The sequence below is a fragment of the Thunnus thynnus genome, chromosome 20, assembly GCF_963924715.1.
Source record: "Thunnus thynnus chromosome 20, fThuThy2.1, whole genome shotgun sequence".
Lineage (NCBI taxonomy): Eukaryota > Metazoa > Chordata > Actinopteri > Scombriformes > Scombridae > Thunnus > Thunnus thynnus.
The window spans coordinates 9,083,963-9,102,558 of record NC_089536.1 but is presented as its reverse complement, the minus strand read 5'-3'; the positions used below and the strand labels follow the sequence as shown (position 1 = coordinate 9,102,558).

The following is an 18,596-nucleotide window of genomic DNA, read 5'->3' as shown; positions in this document are numbered from 1 at the left end:
TATACAAAGCCGTGAAAACAGGACTACTAGACCTCCGTCCTCAAAAAGGAAAAAAACACAAAATAAGGAACAAAAGAGTAAAGTACTATAACACTAGCAGGCTGCTTAATCAGGGAGAGAGACAGCCTTCTCCTCCAGCCTCTCTTAAATATGGGGCAGGGCCACCTACTAATCATCTGATGAGGAGCACCTGATGGAGCAGGAGAGAGAGAGAAAAGAGGGAGAAAAACACAAGAAGGGGGGGGGGCGTAACACCCTCACCTTAAGATAGTGATTTTGATTTCATCACACGTAAAAAACAAAACAAACAAAAAACACAACAAAATAATGGCCAAGCGCAACAACGCATCTGCCACCACGTTATCTCTGCCACTGATGTGTTCTGTATTAACACTGAAGGCCTGAATAAAAACACTCCAACACATCAGCCTCTGGGTTATATTACACATCCGCTGCAACAACAAAAGAGGGTTGTGATCAGTACAATTCGTAACAGGAACATTAGATGACCTGACGTACACCTCAAAATGGTTCAAAGCCAGAACCTCTTTTTCAATTGTCGAGTAAGGGCGCTGATTGAACGGTTGAACTTTTAGGAGAAGTACAGCACTGGGTGTTTTACTCCATCAGCACCATCTTGGAGTAGAACAGCGGCCGCCCCAAACTCACTTGCATCAATTGCCAGTTTACATGGATGATCAAAGTTAGGAACACAGGAGCACAGGAGCATTAGTCAGCAGGGCTTTAATCTGCTGAAAAGCATGTCGACAACTGTCAGACCGCACGAACAAAACTTTAGGGCTTAATAGGTCAGTTAATGGTGCTGCAACGGCAGAAAAGTTTTTACAAAATCCCCTGTAATAACCAGCAGTGCAGGCCACGTCTGGAACCAGGAACAGGGATTGCTAAGATCGCCTCCACCTTGGACGGGACTGGAGGCACTTCACCTCGGCCAACCGCTTTCCCCAGATAGACCACGGTTGCCTGACAAAATGCACATTTTGCTAAGTTGCTTTCATTTGTGTCAAGTTTCTCAAACATCTCCCTCATCTGCTGGATGCGACTTTGCCAGGAATCAGAGTATATTACCAAGTAAGCTTCACACCCACAGAGACCAGACGGTACAATGTTAACCAGCCTTTGAAATGTAGCAGGTGCGTTGCACATCCCAAAGGATCCACTGTGTATTATAAAAAGTCATCAGGTGTTACAGAGGTGGAAATCTCCTTATCATGATCAGTTAACAGGACTTGCCAGTACCCCTTAAGCAAATCAAGTTTGGTTACATGTGAGGCATTACCATCACTGTCAACACAATCCTCCATCCAGGGCAAAGGGTAACAGTCAGGTTTTGTCACACTGTTCACTATCTGAAAATCCGTACAAAACCAATCAGATTTATCAGACTTGTCAACCAAGAGACGAGGACAACTCCACAAGCTCAAACTGGGCTCAGCAATCCTGTGCTTAACCCTCCTGTTATGTTCCGGGTCAAATTGACCCGTTTTAAAGTTTGAAGATCTAGGAAAAATAGTTAAAAGTATTTTTTCAGTATGAAACTTCTTCTGCTTGCCTTAATTAGTGTAATCAACATATAATATGAAAATGGTTCATCTCACATATTTGCAACCACCCCCTGCAAGTTTATATCACATAGATACTGTTCGGGTCAATTTGACCCAGCAGTCAAACTGGAGGTAAAAGGGTGTCAGAAATGTCAGACTATTTTTTTCTTTGCAACTGTGAGACATATTTCATCCCAATCACTCTCTCTCTCTCTCTCTCTCTCTCTCTCTCTCTCTCTCACACACACACACACACACACACACACACACACACACACACACACACACATATACACACACACGGCACAAACACAGAGCACACACACACACACACACACACACACACACACACACACACACACACACAGAGCACACACACACACACACAGAGCACACACACAAAGCACACGCACACACACACAGGTGCAGGTGTTACGATATTTGACGAGAACCATTTATGTTCTCGCGGGAAAACCCCACCCACATTCAGTGGACACTCAACAGGGGAGGGGCAAAACATATAAAAGATTCTCTGCATGGGAGTCCCACCAACATTACACTCTGTCAGGCAAACCTTTACAAAATGAGCAGCAGAAGCAAAAGGATGACAGTCCAGGAGGCTCTGGAAGTCATCATTGATCATGACAGTGAAATGGAGGAGGATGTGTCTGAGGATGAAGACCATCTTGAGCTAAAATTCTGATTCTAATGATTCTGATTTTGAACCAGATGAGGGAATTGCTATTCCTTTTCCTCCAAGCAAGACATTCATGTCAAAAAATGGTGAAATACAGCTGACGATGTCAAGACTAGCATGACCTGTGTGAAATGTGCAAAATTCATTTGCACAAAGCACAGTGTGGTGACATGTCACTCGTGTGCTGTGTAGATGTACACACACACACACACACACACACACCTAGACAAACACACACACACACCTATGTTCATATTGCAATTGCTTGTTTGTTGTATTGCGATTTTGTTCATTTCTGGTTCACAAACAGTGCATGTATGTAAAACAAAATTTAAATGTTATGTTTCAATGTTATGTAAAACTATTGTGTTTCATATGTTGGTCTTTCAAAAGCGATAAAGTGGTGAAACATTTAAAAAAAAGTTTGAACATGCATTTTTTAAAATGAAAAACGAGTGAATTATCCTAATTGAACCGTTACCTGTTAGAGGTAAGGAACACCATTGCAATAAATATTGATAGAATAGTTAGTAATGGAGTTAGTAATGAAATATTCACGCTGCTTGTCAGGATTTTTTTGGTTTCGGACATCTTTTAGATAATTAAACATGCATTGGGTCAAATTGACCCGGGAACACCATTGCTGTTCCTGACAAATGAACATAACAGGAGGATTAAGCGTGTACTCAACCTTTATTTATTTATTTATTTATGCATGATCCATGATGATGAAGATACAGAAAAATAGAAATGCATGGCAAAAAGAGTGTATTGTCAATATTTGAGAAATCATATTTTCAGGGGAGCTCACGTCTTACTAAGAGGAGCCAAGCTCCTCCTGGCTCCCCTGTAGTTCACACCCTGGTTCTTCAACATCCCTGCGAGCCACAGACTGTCCATGACTTGAAGCTACAGCAGTTTGTGTCTTTGTCTCTGTTCAGTACGGCGTTACACTGCCAGTTAGTGTAAATCAAAAAAACCTCCCATACCTCCCTAGTTGGATGAGACAAGAATTTCTTCATGCCAATAATAGAAAATAATTAACAATACATTAAAAAAACATGTTATATTTTTGACTGCAAAGAGGGATGATTAAATGTGACTTCAGTTGGACATTAATGTGTTCCTGACTTCCTTCATTTCAGTCTCCTCTGACAGTGTCTTTGTGCCGCCACAGGGTGGTGTGCTCTGCTTCAAATTCTTATGTTCTATCTAATATTACTGGTCTTTTGCAGTGTAAAATTGATGATTTCAAAACTGATAGAATTCAATAGGTTCACTGTCATGGCAGCTCCAAAATATAAAACAAAGATAATTTAGCTTCCAAATGTGAATTTTGGATCTAACTACCCTTTTTACCCCTAAACTTCTACTCTAATATGATGTCAAAACCAAGTGTGATACCACTTTTAAAATGTGAGTATTTGGGGTTGTTTGAATGGTGATTCATGTGCCAAACATGACCTTTTCAGAGGAGAAAAATGGATTGAGGATTGTGATACAAGGAGAAACAGCACACTAAATCAGAGCTCCCTTTAATTTTATTTGCAACATTTCGACCAACCACAGGTCTCCCTCAGGGAAATACCCACAGGAAACAAATGACCAGTGACTGATCGGTGAATGATCATAATCATCTAGTTACATTCATATGTGTTGAGATATCGTCATCACAAGGGAAATAAAAATACTGAAATGAAAAGACATACAAGTAAGAATCAAACACTCATTTCATTTAAGTTTGTAATAAGGTGGGTGCCATAGGTTAAGTCATTAAAATAGTCATTAAAAACATTTATAGTGTGTTAAATGTTAAATTAATATAAAAAGGAATATTACATGCCATGTGTGCATATAGGTCCTGGAGGAAATAAGGAGATAAGGATTGTGTCACTGTTATTTAATGCAACATTTGTTATACTCACCGCAAAAAAAAAAAAAAATTATATATTGTTAATATATATACGTATGTGATAATTTCAGCGTTATAAAAGCATACTGACAATCTCAGACAGGAGTCTTAGGTGTCACTGACTCTGTTCCTCAATGTATTTTCACCTGGATGTGTGCAAAATGTATATTAGCTGTATTAGTTGTACTCATTTTTGCTGTTAAACATTATTACAGTCCATTTACATTTGTGATTCCACCAGGGGCTTTCCCACCACTTGTTCTTTGCCTAAAAGACCACAGACAGATGCTGTGATGATTGTTGTGGGAGTGACCACTCACTCCGGATGGCTGTTAGACTAATGACATTTTCTTTAAAACACACACACACACACACACACACACACACACATAAAGGGTCTATCATTCACTTTGCCCACCCTTCTCCAGTATGAGGCAGTGGTATTATTACTGCAACAGACTCGGTGACATTTCCAGACAATACTGAGAGGACAGGGATACACATTAGCTTTACACACCTTGATGACCCTCATGATGCTTGTTGGTTTCTTCTCTCTGCTCCTCTTCACAGGTAAGCTGGGACAATGTTCAGCATGATGCATGCAGGTGTATCCTGAGAAATCTACTACAGTTTTGATAAAGGAATTGACTTTTTTCTGAACATTTCTTTGTGGCTTTTTTTTTTTTAATCAACCTGCATTGCCTGCTTAAACCCTTAAAATTTTAAGTGTAAGAAAGTGGAAAGCTCTGCTGATTTTAAGAGTTCCTCTCCTATGTTTCTGTCATTTGCATATGTCTGATTGGTGTTTCTAATGAGTTAACTGGTGTGAGCCAGCAGTCACCACAAGGCTTTCCTGTTGACAATACATTTTCAAAAACATAGCTCATTATAGCAACAATAAAAGGACATTGGATTGACAAAATAGAGGGACTTAAGTGGACCTTTTGTTAATATAATTAGTTTAGAGAAAATTGTGCTGTGGTCCATTTCAAAAACATGAACAACATATTGCACACGTATTTAAAATGGATAGCCCAATTCAGACTCACATGACTGCGTAAAAGCTTAATCGTTTAACAGACTGATGAGATAATACCTCATATTCCTGCCAACGCCCATCTCATAATGGCCTTTTAGTGACCACAATCACTGCATATAACTGCAGATATTAATGAGCTGTTGTTTTTCATGGTTTGATAATAAATTCAGAAGCAATTTACACCCACAGTAATTAAGTAATTCATAGGACTTACAGTAATTGATGCCGAGACATACATCACAGCCCTAAAGTTTTAATCTAAAAGTTAAGAGCATGGACATATCCTGATTTCCTTCCTTTAAAAAGAAATTTCTGTCATAGATAATGCGTCTTATTGTGTCTGCTGTAGATGGGGTGTACTCTGAGCGTAACTGCTGTTATCAGGATGTTTTAAACCACCTGAACCTGACCAAAAACAATGAGCTGTACTCCATGACCCGGCCTGTTAAAAACTACAAACAGCCCACTCGAGTATCCCTGGAAGTACTGCTCTATGCCATTCTGGATGTGGTAAGTGGTTCAAGCTTTAAAATATTTGTAAATCTTTCAAATGATACCGCTCATTTTGATCAAAATTGGACATTCTGTATTTACTTCTGCTTTAATTAGTTGCCAAATTCCTGCAGCCTTGTATACTTGACAGACTGCCATAATAACTCTTGAACATATTGTGTAATTGAAACCAAATTTTAAATAACAGATGCATGAATCAACTGAGATTGATCCTTGCAGTATAAGTATTGATTCACTTATACTGCTCTACAAAGGCAAAGGCAAAGGAAACTAAAGAAACAGTGAAGTTTTAGAAAAAGAGTTAGTTAGATAGATTTTGTTGTAATGCCTTAATTAAATTATTTTTTAGGCTCATTATTTTATAATGAGGTATCATAAACATAATACCTAAAAAATTCTAAATATGAACTCTTGCCCTTTTGATAAGTTTGTTTAAAGGAATGATTTTGCACACTGTCAGCACTTATGGTGAATTTCTTATATAGCTGCAGAATAGAATAGACTAGAATGCCTTTATTGTCACTGCACATAGTCGTACAATGAAATTTGCTGTGCAGCTCCTGAAAACGGTTCACACATTCATTCATTCATTCGCTGTCCATGCAGGTAAGTAACAACAAAGCAGATAAAAGATAATAAAAATAACTATAAGATACTTACATTAAGTTCTGTTGCACCTATGAGACGTAAATGCAAAGTGTACAGATGTTATTGCACAATTATTGCACAATTATTGCACAATTCCCCCAATTTTGTAGTTTTTCAGTTCTTTAGTGCTGTGGTTTGTAGTGTTATGTTGGGAGGGGGGCAGTGTTTGTGGAGTTCAGTTCAGTGATGGCTCTGGGGTAAAAACTGGGGCCCTGTAGCACCTTCCAGATGGGAACAGAGAAAAGAGATGGTGAAACGGGTGTGTAACATCCTTCAGGAAGCTGTTGGCTCTACGGAGGCAGCATGATCTGAATATGTTTTCCAGTGAGGGCAGGGGGAGTCCGATTATCTTCTGTGATGTGTGGATGACCCTCTGAAGAACTTTCCTGTCTGCTGCTGAACAGTTGGCATACCATGTTGTGATGCAATATGTCAAGACACTCTCTATAGAGCAATAGTAGAGAGACTTAAGCAGCTTCGTGGACAGGTTGGTTTTCTTAAGTGTCCTTAAAAAGTAGAGCCACTGTTGAGCCTTCTTGATAAGAGCAGTGGAGTTGATTGTCCATGTAAGGTCCTCAGAAACGTGAGTTCCCAGAAACTTAAAGCTGGAGACCCTCTCCACTTCTTTGCCCTTGATGTTTAGGGGGAGAGGTCCTCATGGTGTCTCCTGAAGTCTATTATGAGCTCTCTTGCTTTTTTGATATTCAGTGATAGATTATTATCGGAGCACCATTCAGCCAGTTTGCAGACTTCGTCTCTGTAGGTTGTCTCATCCCTGTTTGAGATCAGTCCCACCACTGTTGTGTCATCTGCAAATTTTATGTGTTTGAGGAGTATGTGGGGGTGCAGTCATACGTATAAAGGGAGTAGAAGATAGGACTGATCATGTAGCCTTGTGGCGCACCGGGGCAGTTGGATAGAAAATCCTTGATCCACATGCAAAGGGAGTTACTGAGACCCAGATCAAGTAGTTTGTTGACGAGCCTGCTACGGACGATAGTATTGAACGCAGAGCTGTAATCTATAAAAAGCATCCTCACATATGTCCCCTTCTGTTCAAGATGGGTCAGTGTGGGAGAGCCGTGGTGATTGCATCCTCTGTAGATTTGTTTGCTCTGTACGCATACTGGTGCTCCAGATTATAGTTTCGATTTGACTGAAGTGTTGCTCATAGTATGACTCTGATGCTGAGTTGGTAATACTAGTGCTGTTTTTACAAAAGTTTTGCTCTGTGATGGATAATTTCAAGTAGTGGGCTGTGTTTGTTGTGTCACACGTATTTCTTTGTTTACAGGTTGAGAAAGATCAGAAATTCATTCCCTACGTCTGGACTGTAATGGTGAGTTCTGTCTGTGGATGATGAAGACTGAACTTATCGTTGAGAAACTCAAATTTCTTTCCTTCAAATTGCATCTTCAAATTTTTGTCTCTCTTTCTCCTTTTCTCTTTTATTTACTGTTTACTGATTTTTTGCCCTTTGTTTTTCCCTGTAGAGGTGGCGCAATGAATACATTTCCTGGGATCCAAAGGAGTTTTGTGGAATTGATAATGTTTCTCTTCCAAGTGACATTTTGTGGAAGCCAGATCTCACCATTGAAGAGATGTAAGTGATTTAGTAGATCAGGTATTGGTGATGAGTTACATTCATTAGCTTAGTTTTTAGTGCCAAAGCAATTCCAGACCTAAGATTTTTTTAATGTCTTGAAGCATTTGCCATAATGTGTGTGTTTCTTCACATGTCTGTGCGTGTTCTCATACAGGACAGAGAAGGACAAAGCCCCTCCAAGCCCTTATCTCACCATCAATGATAAAGGTGATGTTGAAGTTCAGAATGACCAGGTGCTGGTCAGCACCTGCAGGATGCACATTTACAAATTCCCTTTCGACATTCAGAGCTGCAACCTCTCTTTCAAATCTGTCACACACACTGGTAAGGGCGTGACGAGTTGTTTATAAGCATGTTTGTGTTTATTGTCACATGAGTGCAAATTTGGTATGCCTATCATGGGACCAGTGTTGGAGTTTGATACATAAAATAAGTGCTGAGTTTAAGAGGAAAACATATTGCTGTAATTTGGTTGTTGTGATTAAGTGCAGAAGTGTAGGCTATTTATGTAATTGTAGTAGCTAAAAAGTCCAAATTAAGTTACATGTTTTTTCTCTGCAGCATACAGATCAGTTTTGTGAATTAACTGTCTCGTTCTCTTTTGAGAGAAAAATTAGTGTCCAAGAGGATAAAAAAACTAAAACACAGGTAGCCTGCCAGCTAATGTCAGTCAAACAAGATCCTTTTCATGTTATTACGAGATATTTTTCATGTTAATCTGAGTCATTTTTATCATTGTTATTAGATATCAAACTATTCCGATTTACAAGAAACCAGTCATTTTGACTTTTTCTAGCAGGTGTAGGCTTCAGGTATCATCTCTTTAGGCACTGACTGGATCTTTTTCTTGTTTTAATGACATATAGAATTTTATTGTTTTAACTTACCGACTTATCATGTTATAATAAAAAAAAGTTTGTTTTAAATGCAAACTATGCAGGATTTTCCTAAAAAACAATACACTCATGTAAAAGTAATCCCTCTTAATCATTGCTTATGACCCACTAGAGGTGTGTGGCTGTGTATTTATCTGCAAAGATCCTGCCCTCTGCCTGTATTTTCTCATCATCTTACTATTTTGTTGTGTTGGATGGATGCTTCTGGGTGTCAACCTTTGTGCAGTGAGAGTGTAGCCCCCAGCCAATAACAGTGTGCAGAGTGTGAGGTTGGGACTCAAAACATAGTGACCAGGTTGCATCCGTCTCTCTCCTCTGCTCCGCTCTCTGTCTCTTTGTCATCAATGTATAAAGATCTGCAGGTCTGTGTGTCTGCTTGACCGAGGGCGGGCTGAGCTGCACACACACAGAGCGGAGAGGCCACAGTGGACAGGATGAAGCACTGCATTCACACCAAATCCAGCAATGTGGCACCTTCCCGCAGGGTTTCTCTGAGTCACTGGCTTTGTTCTCCCTCTTTGCTCCCTCTCTTCATTCACTCTCTAGCTCACTCGACCACCACTGCTCTCTCTCTCTCTATCTCCCCTTCTCAGCTCGCTCTGGTGTTGTTGAGCCAGTGAGGAGGGTCCAACTTTGAACTGTGTGTTTACAAACAGCAACCAACAAATCCTGCATAGTATGCCTTTAATGAGATGCATTCATTTTGTGAAATGATAAGAAAGTTTTGTGATATAACAAGATAAAGTGATGTTATTACAAGAAAAGTTTCTTGTAAAAACAGAATAATTTGGTAGTTAGCAATAATGTGAAAAGGATTGTGTGAAAATGTTTACACACGTTAACATTAAAAAGTTTCTTGTTATAAAGAGAAACTGAGCGAATATTTTTTGTCACATACCGGTGGCAGCAATATACACTGCTGTACTGAACCACTTAAAAATTTACCTGAAAATCTCAAGATCAGTTAGTTTAGATGGTAGATAGTTTGTTCCTTAATCGAACATAACTAACCTGCTCAGCCATCAATCAAACCTACACTGGCTCACAGTCTCCCCCACACACCACCAGATTGCACCACCTATCCTCCACTGCTTCCTTTCCTTACCTAATCAACCTCAACCAATTATATTATCTCCCACCACAGCCAAGGACATTCGGCTCCAGCCAAGCGACAACTCTTCAGAGGCCACAGAGTGGTCTCGTGAGGTGATGCGGACCCAGTATGAATGGCTGTTCATCAACATGACAGTCACCACCAACAATGCCAGTGATTTAGTCAGCCAAGACATCATCGTTTACACTGTACGTATCAATACATACAATTATACAGATACTATATCATCAACCACTTTATTTGAGGTAGTTGTATTTCTTTTTCGAAAGATTGTTTTTTTTTCTCAATAACATTTTAGAGGGAAATCATCTGACAGCAGTTGATAGTTACTTTTCAAAAAAATATTTTTGAGCTTCAAGAGGTAAACTTAAAAATATTGCTAATATCTTCTTCTTTTCTGCCTTGCTTCCCTCTGTCCTGTCCGCCCCTCCCTTTTCCTTCCATTCTTTCCTCATTTCTTTCCTTCCATCTTCTTTTGATTTTTCTCTCTCAGTCTTTCCCTATTTTTTCCTCCCTTACCCCATCCTGTCTTGTCCATCAACCTTTCCTTGAGTGCATTATTGATTTGAATGTAGGATTTTTTCACTGCAGTTTACAACTTTTACTTCATTGCTTCCTTTAACACTGAAGACATGAGCAGATTGGTGATTACTTTGTTGTTGTATTCTGGGTACAATGCAGCTTTTTCAGTTGCCCCTGTTATCAACCACCTAACCCTTAAACATAATTTCACAGATCAACATGCGGAGGCGATCAGTCCTCTACATCATTAACTTCTTGCTGCCCGTCATGTTCTTCTTGTGTCTGGACTTGGCCTCCTTCCTGATCTCGGACAGCGGGGGTGAGAAGCTGAGCTTCAAGGTCACTGTGCTGCTCGCTGTCACTGTGCTGCAGCTTATTCTCAATGAAATTCTGCCTTCCTCATCTAACAGGATTCCACTTATAGGTAAAGAGGCTCAGGCTTGCCTTGAAGAGCACATACTCACCCAATGTGTAATTATTTGTCTGCATTAATGATGCTGCTGGCTCCCTTCAGCGGTCTACTGCATTGGGATTTTTGCTCTGATGCTGCTCAGCCTTGTGGAGACAATTTTTGTGATGTATCTGATGGAGAAAGACCATGTATCGCAAGACAACGAGGCAGACAGAGACCGAAGCCTGAGTGAAGACTGTAGGGACAAACAGGGAAAAGTCAACTTCAATAACTGTAAAGGAGGTGAGAACAAGAACCAGTTGCACCAGCTGTTTGTAAATTCAAACTTAGCCTTCTTTTAACACAAGTCTTAACTAAAAGGAGATTTACACAATCCTACATTTAAACTGGATGAACACACAAACTAGTTTTTCAAGAAGGGGTTGGCTGTTTTTAAATGTTTGTATCCACTAACTACCAGGTGTAACTGGAGTACTTAACTGAATCAACTGACAAAGATAATGTTGCACTCAAATAGCTTTATGATTTTATGGGGGAATTATGAGTTATTATAGTGCACAACTCCAACATGAAATTATTTGTCCGGCGACAAGACTCATATTAATGTAGATATAATAATAGGGAAATAGTCCTCCTTGTTGACCACACAAGAGAAGTCAATTAGAATTATGAATGTTATAAATCTTAATTATGATTTTGCAAGGGTAAAGGTCTTTTAAGGTTAAGTGACTGAGATGCAAGCACAAGAAAACACAAATAAGTCCACTTTAGTTACATACACATTCATTACTAATACTGCAGATACAAGTACTAAACACAACAACATTTCACAAACAAGACACAAGAGGGAAAGGGAAACTGGCACACAAGGCTATGGCTAGTGAATGAATTGAATGAATGATGCAGACTTATCTATTGAGCAGTTGGTATGAGAGACCTGATAAACAGATGAGATGACTGTTACCTGAGAAGCAGCGAGTGAAATCAACGGTACAACAGCTTAGTTCTGAACTGCCAATTGAAATGACAAATAATGAAAGCACCAGAGTTAAAGCAAGTTGAAGAAGGTTTTGTACGAATACTTGCTTGCTCCCTGGGGTGGCTTCTTGCGAAGAATGTGGTCTGATGTGTTAGTTTGAGGAGTTGGAGTCTGGATCTTGTAATGATGAGTCAGTTGGCCGGTCCGAACTTGAAAAGTTCCCATTAGAGTAGAGCTCCCGGTTTTATGCTGTCATGCTCTCCTAGGCTTGATCCTCAACTCATTACTCTAGATTCTGAGATTTTACCTCCTGTTGCCCTGAGTCACATTTTTTATAGTAACTTTAGAATTCTGAAAGTGAAACAAGCAGAATGGTACTAAAAATTATGTTACTGTTATCAAAGATGATGGAATTATGTTCGTGGTACATTTCTTGGCTTTAAGGCAGTAAAATAAAAGTCTAAATAAAGTACATAACAGCACATATTGTGATATACAAACACATACTAACATGCAATATTAATTGTCCTTAGACAAAATCTAAAACATTTGTAATTCCATTTTACAGTCCTCTGTTCTCTTTGATCAGTGATCAGTTCTTGGGTTGATCATTCAAGTCCTGAAAATCAAAATCCACAGTGGGATTAAAGTCGGTGCCAGCTTGTCTCTGTGAGTGACTCTTGGCGGGTGGCTCTTAGAGGTGAGTTATGATAACCAATGGTGGGGGTCTTTTTCCCAAATGTTAATATCAGTTCACAATGAGATGTGAATTGGTCTTCCCATCTTGCTGGTTCTTGTAGCTTGAAGGATTAAAGATGGTTTGGGTCAATGGTCTGGTTTGGTGACCATGCAGGAGATGGGGGGTTCCTTATCTGATCCTTTCTGTTTATTTAGATGGTCTGGTCAGTGAGGAGTTTGGGACTCTTACTTATATAGTATTGGCCAGCATTCCTGGGGGGTTGAAGAAAGAGCTGGTCTGTTGTTTGAGGCTCGTGCTGTCTGCTTTCGAAAGATGCAGGGACTTTACTCTACAACATCTACTAATTATCAGGTGTAACTGGAGTAGCTAACTGAACCAACTGACAAAGATAATGTTAGCTTGCTTGTATGACCTGTTTAGGTTGACAAGTAAAGGAGGTAGTTAATAGGGAATATGGTCAAAATATGTGACTTGACATTTGATCAGAGGCTGGTTTATTAAATATTTACATCTAATAACTACCAGGTGTAACTGGAATAGCTCACTGAACCAACTGACAAAGATAACGTTAGCTTGCGTGTATGACCTGTTTAGGTTGACAAGTAAAGGAGGTAGTCAATAGGGAATATGGTCAAAATATGTGACCTGACATTTGATCAGAGGCTGGTTTACTAAATATTTACATCTAATAACTACCAGGTGTAACTGGAATAGCTCACTGAACCAACTGACAAAGATAAGGTTAGCTTGCCTGTATGACCTGTTAAGGTTGACAAGTAAAGGAGGTAGCTAATAGGGAATATGGTCAAGATATGTGACTTGATATTTGATCAGAGGTTGGTTGTCACTAAATATTGAATCTAGTAACTACTGGGTGTAACTGGAGTAGCTAACTAAACCAACTGACAAAGATAATGTTAGTTTGCTTGTGTATGATCCGTTTAAGTTGAAAATTTGAGGTTGCTGATTGATATGGATGAAATATCTGCATGCATTCAAACTTAAAGGAAGAGTTCAACATCACCATGGTGCAACCCAATTAAATAAATTACTAGTCTGAAACTAATAATTACGAAGCACTTAGCAAGGACTCTACACACAGACGTAGTAATGGATTTACGAACAGCTGGTGCAACCCAATCCATCAACATGAAGGAGAGGCACAGAAACTACACTACTATTTCTTTTACTGGTATCATGAAGAATTTTAGTTATTTTTTATTATGAATACAAACTTGTCAATTGTATTATTTTAATTTGGTAAAAACCATCTTTGTGTAAATGCTTTCAGATGTGCACGAATGGACTAAATGTGTGTGTGTCTATGATGTGTCTGCTGGTGAATCTCCATCTGAACGGCTGCCTGTGGCCAAAGAGGTTAGAATTGAGTTAGACTTTAATTCTCTTCAAACAAAATGCTCAGTGTCAAATGTAACAGCTGACAATGTTACCTAATCCAAAATTGTGTTGACAACTTTTTTTTAGGGCAACAGCAGTAAACGGACAGAAGAGTACCATGCCTTGGAGAAGCTCTCAGATGAGCTGAGGGAGATGGAGAAAACACTGACTCTGCTCCTCAACAGCAGCAAGGAAGAGAAGTGTGGCTACTGGACCAGAGTGGCTAAAAGAGTCAACAGAGTTTTCTTTATTTTATATGTAACAGTGGTCAGCCTGTTCTTAATTCTTATCTTTTCAAACTGGAGCAATCCGTAGAGATTATTATTGCTATTTAATGAGAGCATATGATTGAGTCACCGTTTCTTTGATATGAATAGCTAATTACCTCCGCCAGGTGTAAGCCTGGAGGGGATCATGCGTTTGGTTGTGTGTGTGTGTGTGTGTCGGTGTATCTGTTTATCTGTCCACAGCTAATCCTGCATACTACTGGACCCATCAGCCTAATATGTTTTGTCCACATTTATAACTGTATGTTCAAGGACCTCTTGTGGCTGTGGTGATTCACAGTTTTTGAATTTTATAATGCCATCCCTTATGAGTGCATCAGACACCTTAGACTTTAGTGTTTTCAGCAATCCTTGCCATTTTACGATATGCGTTATGTCATAGCAAAAGGCATTTCTGGCAATTGGCTAGGCTAAAAACAAGGCTTACCTAGTCTGTTGAAGGCAACAGTTTGGCCTTTATTGTGGCTCAAAAACTGACATCAATAGAAAAGTTTGGTCTCATCTTGAACTAGAGCATCTGCTGATTAATTCCATACGCGATATGTTATGATCCACTAAAGTTAGGCACAGTATAACATGAATAAATCCTTGTTCTTGTTATCTTCACTGCCGTCTGTACACACCTGGCAGAGATCTGCACTCTACTGAGTACACTCTTCTAGTCATCATTTAATTTCCTTTTTGTGCTGGCAGAAAATGAATAAACAAATACTTTCTCCTTTTTTTGAGTTTGATGTGTACCTGATTTGCATTGGTATGGACTACTTGCAGGAAATAGCACATCCATGACAAAAGCGCTCACCTTCCCCGCTTTCTTGGTTGTTCTATGCAACTGCTTTGAAAACATGCATCGCACTCTTTGTATTGCACAAATAAACTATTAAAGAATCTAAATTTTCTCCTTTTAGCTAAATGTTATGCTCTGTACAAAAATATATTAGGAAGTGTAAATCAATTCACTGTCAGTTTTTGTGAAGTTTGGATTCATTTGGTGTTTTAAAAATAGATTTTGCTCTATGGATGGTAGTGTCGCAGGGTTCCACGCTAACGTTTTCCTAAGGTGTATATATGCTCCTAAATGAAAAAAATTAGGAGCACACAAAGAAATTCAGGAGCCCAGTGAAAAATGTTCAAGTAACTCAGAGTTTATATAAGTCATTACTATGTCTTACTGTCTTTATCAGTCTTTATGTGTCAAACAGACTCAAATTCAAATGCACTGAGGGCAGCCTGATGCAAGATCTGTATTCTGAGAGAACATCATTTCTCCAAGCGAAGTATCACTGAGCAGGAACAGGAACTGAACTATCATTCACCTTTTTGTGTTGGACCACAGACAAAAAGTTAATTCATTAATCAGGATCAGTCCTCAAGTAGCCACAGTCCTGCTGTTTATCATGTTAATAGCTGTGTCTCAATTCAGGGGCCTCATCCTTAGAGGGCTGCATTTGAAGACTGAATGCGTCACAGCGGCGCAACCAAGGCTGTCTCATTTTGAAGGCTGGAAGAGGAGGATACAATGGCTGGATCCTTTGCAGCCCAACTTATCCCAGAATGCATTTCAGTCCGTTTGTTTTTTTTAAATGTAAGTTTTGGGTTTCAACTCACTCAAACAGCTAACAATATGACAAAAAAATAAGGCCCTTAAAACCTCAAATTGTTGTTAAAATAGTGACATTAACTGATGTTATCTATTTGGAGCTGCCGCTGCACTTACTGCAATTCAGCCACCCGCATCCAACCAAAGTTACAACTTTTGAAAGTCAAGCTTTTAAAGACTTCACTTTCAAAATTAAGAGGTTCAGAGGTTAACTTATACATTACTGAAATTGTGGCATTTTCATATATAACTTAGACTTCATATAACATACAAATGGAGCAAGGTGAACAAATTTAGACTGTTGTGAACCCTGCTTGGTTTTCAGACAGCTGAAAAGTCACTTTCAATGTCCAGTACAAATGTAGGGATTGATTACATGGCTAACGTCAACCCGAAGTTGGTCATTTTGCTATTTAAACTGCCGTTGTTTGGTGGTGTGAAGCAAAATGTACAGTAACATTTCATTTTGTTTTAAGGAGCAAGGAGCATACTGCTCAGTCTATTAAAATGAGGGTAGGAAAAGATCACTTCTTTGCTGGGGCAAAAAACTCAGCCAGTGTAGCTTGGAGGTAAGGCAACAGTATCCATTTGTAATGTCTCCATTTTATCTTCATCTTGTACTGAAGGTTATTGTTAAATTAGCCCTCATCCTATACAAAGCCCATGATGATAAGACAACCAGGAGATGGGGCAATAGTACCGTTACAGGGATGCAAGCTGTGACTGTCACCTTTTTCTGTAACCCAAAATAGGGCTTCCAAGTAAATGATTTCTGGGGGATGTTGTGTATTTCCTTCTGTGTCACTTTTTCCAACCTTCCTAAGTTTGCATCCCTGTGTTAACATGATTGATAAGTGTTTCCCTTTTCTCTTGTTTTCTCTCTGTGATTAGGACAATTCTGGAGGAAATGGGCCTGCAGGACATGGTGACTCCTCAGCAAGCAAAAAAAAAAAAAAAGGGATAATAAAAAAAAGTGTTTACATATGATTTTAAATTGAAATTACATTTATTATAATCATGCAAGTTGATAAACAAATTTTTGCTGAAATTATTTCCGCTGTTGCTGTTGTTTTGGTTGTTAACTGCCATGACTGATTTCCTCTGCCTTAGGATTGTAAGTGTCCAGGGTCAGGGGAGGGCATGAGTGGGAAACCCACTGCTGCAACTTGGCTGTGGTTTGTCCTAATGGATGAGATGTTGGGACAGACCTCCTGTTCTTATTGTCTCCATTGCTGGGCCACGTGCAGCAGTGGATGACCAGAGACGGAAAGCCAGCCAAAGCCAGTCAACAGAAAGAGAGGGAGAGATGAGCTCATTCTTGAGCTCATCAAGGAAGACATGAGCTGGCAGAGAGAGGAAAAGAAGAGATGGATGGACAGGGTGTTCTCTCTACTCAAGAGTGTAATTAAAAAATAGCATTGAATGACCGCATATATCATTTGAATGCAGCAAAATAAAGTAATTGTTGAATACATTGTTTATTTAGTCTTTACAACTATTTACAACATATTTAATCTTTAAACTTTTCAGCCATTTACAACATGTCATATGTATATATATATATATATATATATATATATAATATTCTGCAAAACATATTAAATTAATAGGAATCATAGTTTTACAATTATTTTACTTCTCTTTACTCCTCTTAAAAATAATCATGGTCAGGGGGTACCTCCTCCAGGACAGACCTCAGCAGACAGCTTGTCCCACCAGGGAGCACCACTGACAGCCTCCAATCCATTCTCCCCTCATCCTCATCCTCCTCAGGCTCATCCTCCGGGGCCACGATTTCACCAGCCCCAAGGCTGATGTTGTGAAGGATTGCACATGCTGTTATGACCTGAAATGTTAAAAATAGAAAATATTATACCTTCTGAAAAAATAATTCATCCTGTATGATTTAGTCGTCTTCAGGATTCTATAAAATCTTGTTGAGTGATTACTTACGTGAGGTACAAAGGTGTGGTGCACCTCCAGCGCTTGCAGGAAGATGGCCTGGAAGCTGGTCCTTCATCATCCCAAAAGCATGTCTTGTAATGAAGCATGCCCTGGAATTATGACCTTTGAAGCGCTGGGCTCCCACACCTTGTATTGGGCTCTTGTAGGGAGTTAAGAGGGGGAGTGGATGTTGGAGCCATGGGTACCCTCCTTCTATGAGGATGATGTGCCCTGGAGAAGGGTAGATCGACCTCCTATACAGTGGACTGTGGCGGAGCACTCTAGAGTCATGTACTGACCCAGGCCAGTCCACGATGTGTCAATGAAGCAGCCCTGATTGTCACAAACAGTCTGGCCTGCAGGATGATGGATGGGAACAGTTTTCTGTTCCTGTAGCACTGACCATCAGGGCTGCATGGTCGTTTGATCTGGACATGACAGCTGTCGACTGCTTCAGCTGGTTTTCAGAAAGCTTTGTGTCTTGCCAGCCCTACAAATCTATGGGACACTACCTCCAGGTCCTCTGGGGTTGGGAGGTGGATGACCTTCTGGCGAATGGCCCAAACCTCTCAGTGACACTGTGGAAAATGCGGTGGACAGTGGGACGAGGCATCCCAAACACTCTGGAGACCACCCTGTATGATGCCCCACTTGCCAGCCAGAAGAGGAAAACCAGGGTCTCAATTGTGTCACCCCATCCATGTCTGCATTCCTGGTTCAGGAGGTCCGGCAGCACTGCCAGAGCCTCCCTGCTCAGCCGAAAA

At 39.8% G+C, this 18,596-nt stretch overlaps 1 protein-coding gene across 3 annotated transcripts; it reads left to right on the top strand.

Moving 5' to 3' along the window:
* Positions 1 to 2,851: 2,851 nt before the first annotated feature.
* LOC137172238 (5-hydroxytryptamine receptor 3A-like) lies at positions 2,852 to 15,010 on the top strand. 3 transcript variants are annotated; one of them, XM_067576542.1, is made up of 10 exons: positions 2,852 to 4,744; positions 5,563 to 5,723; positions 7,669 to 7,713; positions 7,868 to 7,977; positions 8,135 to 8,304; positions 10,021 to 10,178; positions 10,726 to 10,936; positions 11,027 to 11,206; positions 13,895 to 13,991; positions 14,089 to 14,239. In XM_067576542.1, the coding sequence occupies exons 1-10, from the start codon at positions 4,696 to 4,698 to the stop codon at positions 14,147 to 14,149; spliced, it is 1,242 nt and encodes a 413-aa protein (XP_067432643.1). In that variant the 5' UTR covers positions 2,852 to 4,695; the 3' UTR covers positions 14,150 to 14,239. The 3 variants fall into 3 exon arrangements, with proteins under 3 accessions (XP_067432643.1, XP_067432642.1, XP_067432644.1); XM_067576541.1 differs by having other exon boundaries at positions 2,858 to 4,744; positions 13,895 to 13,980; positions 14,089 to 15,010; XM_067576543.1 differs by lacking the exons at positions 2,852 to 4,744; positions 5,563 to 5,723 and adding an exon at positions 5,739 to 7,569 and having other exon boundaries at positions 13,895 to 13,980; positions 14,089 to 15,010.
* Positions 15,011 to 18,596: the final 3,586 nt, after the last annotated feature.

What these genes read in the sequence shown, in the direction of transcription:
- LOC137172238 (XM_067576541.1), top strand. Translation starts at nt 4,696, where the DNA reads ATGACCCTCATGATGCTTGTTGGTTTCTTCTCTCTGCTCCTCTTCACA. An exon ending in CAAATCTGTCACACACACTG is followed by an intron (nt 8,305 to 10,020) that starts GTAAGGGCGTGA and finishes CTCCCACCACAG; the next exon opens with CCAAGGACATTCGGCTCCAG. An exon ending in CTTCAATAACTGTAAAGGAG is followed by an intron (nt 11,207 to 13,894) that starts GTGAGAACAAGA and finishes AAATGCTTTCAG; the next exon opens with ATGTGCACGAATGGACTAAA.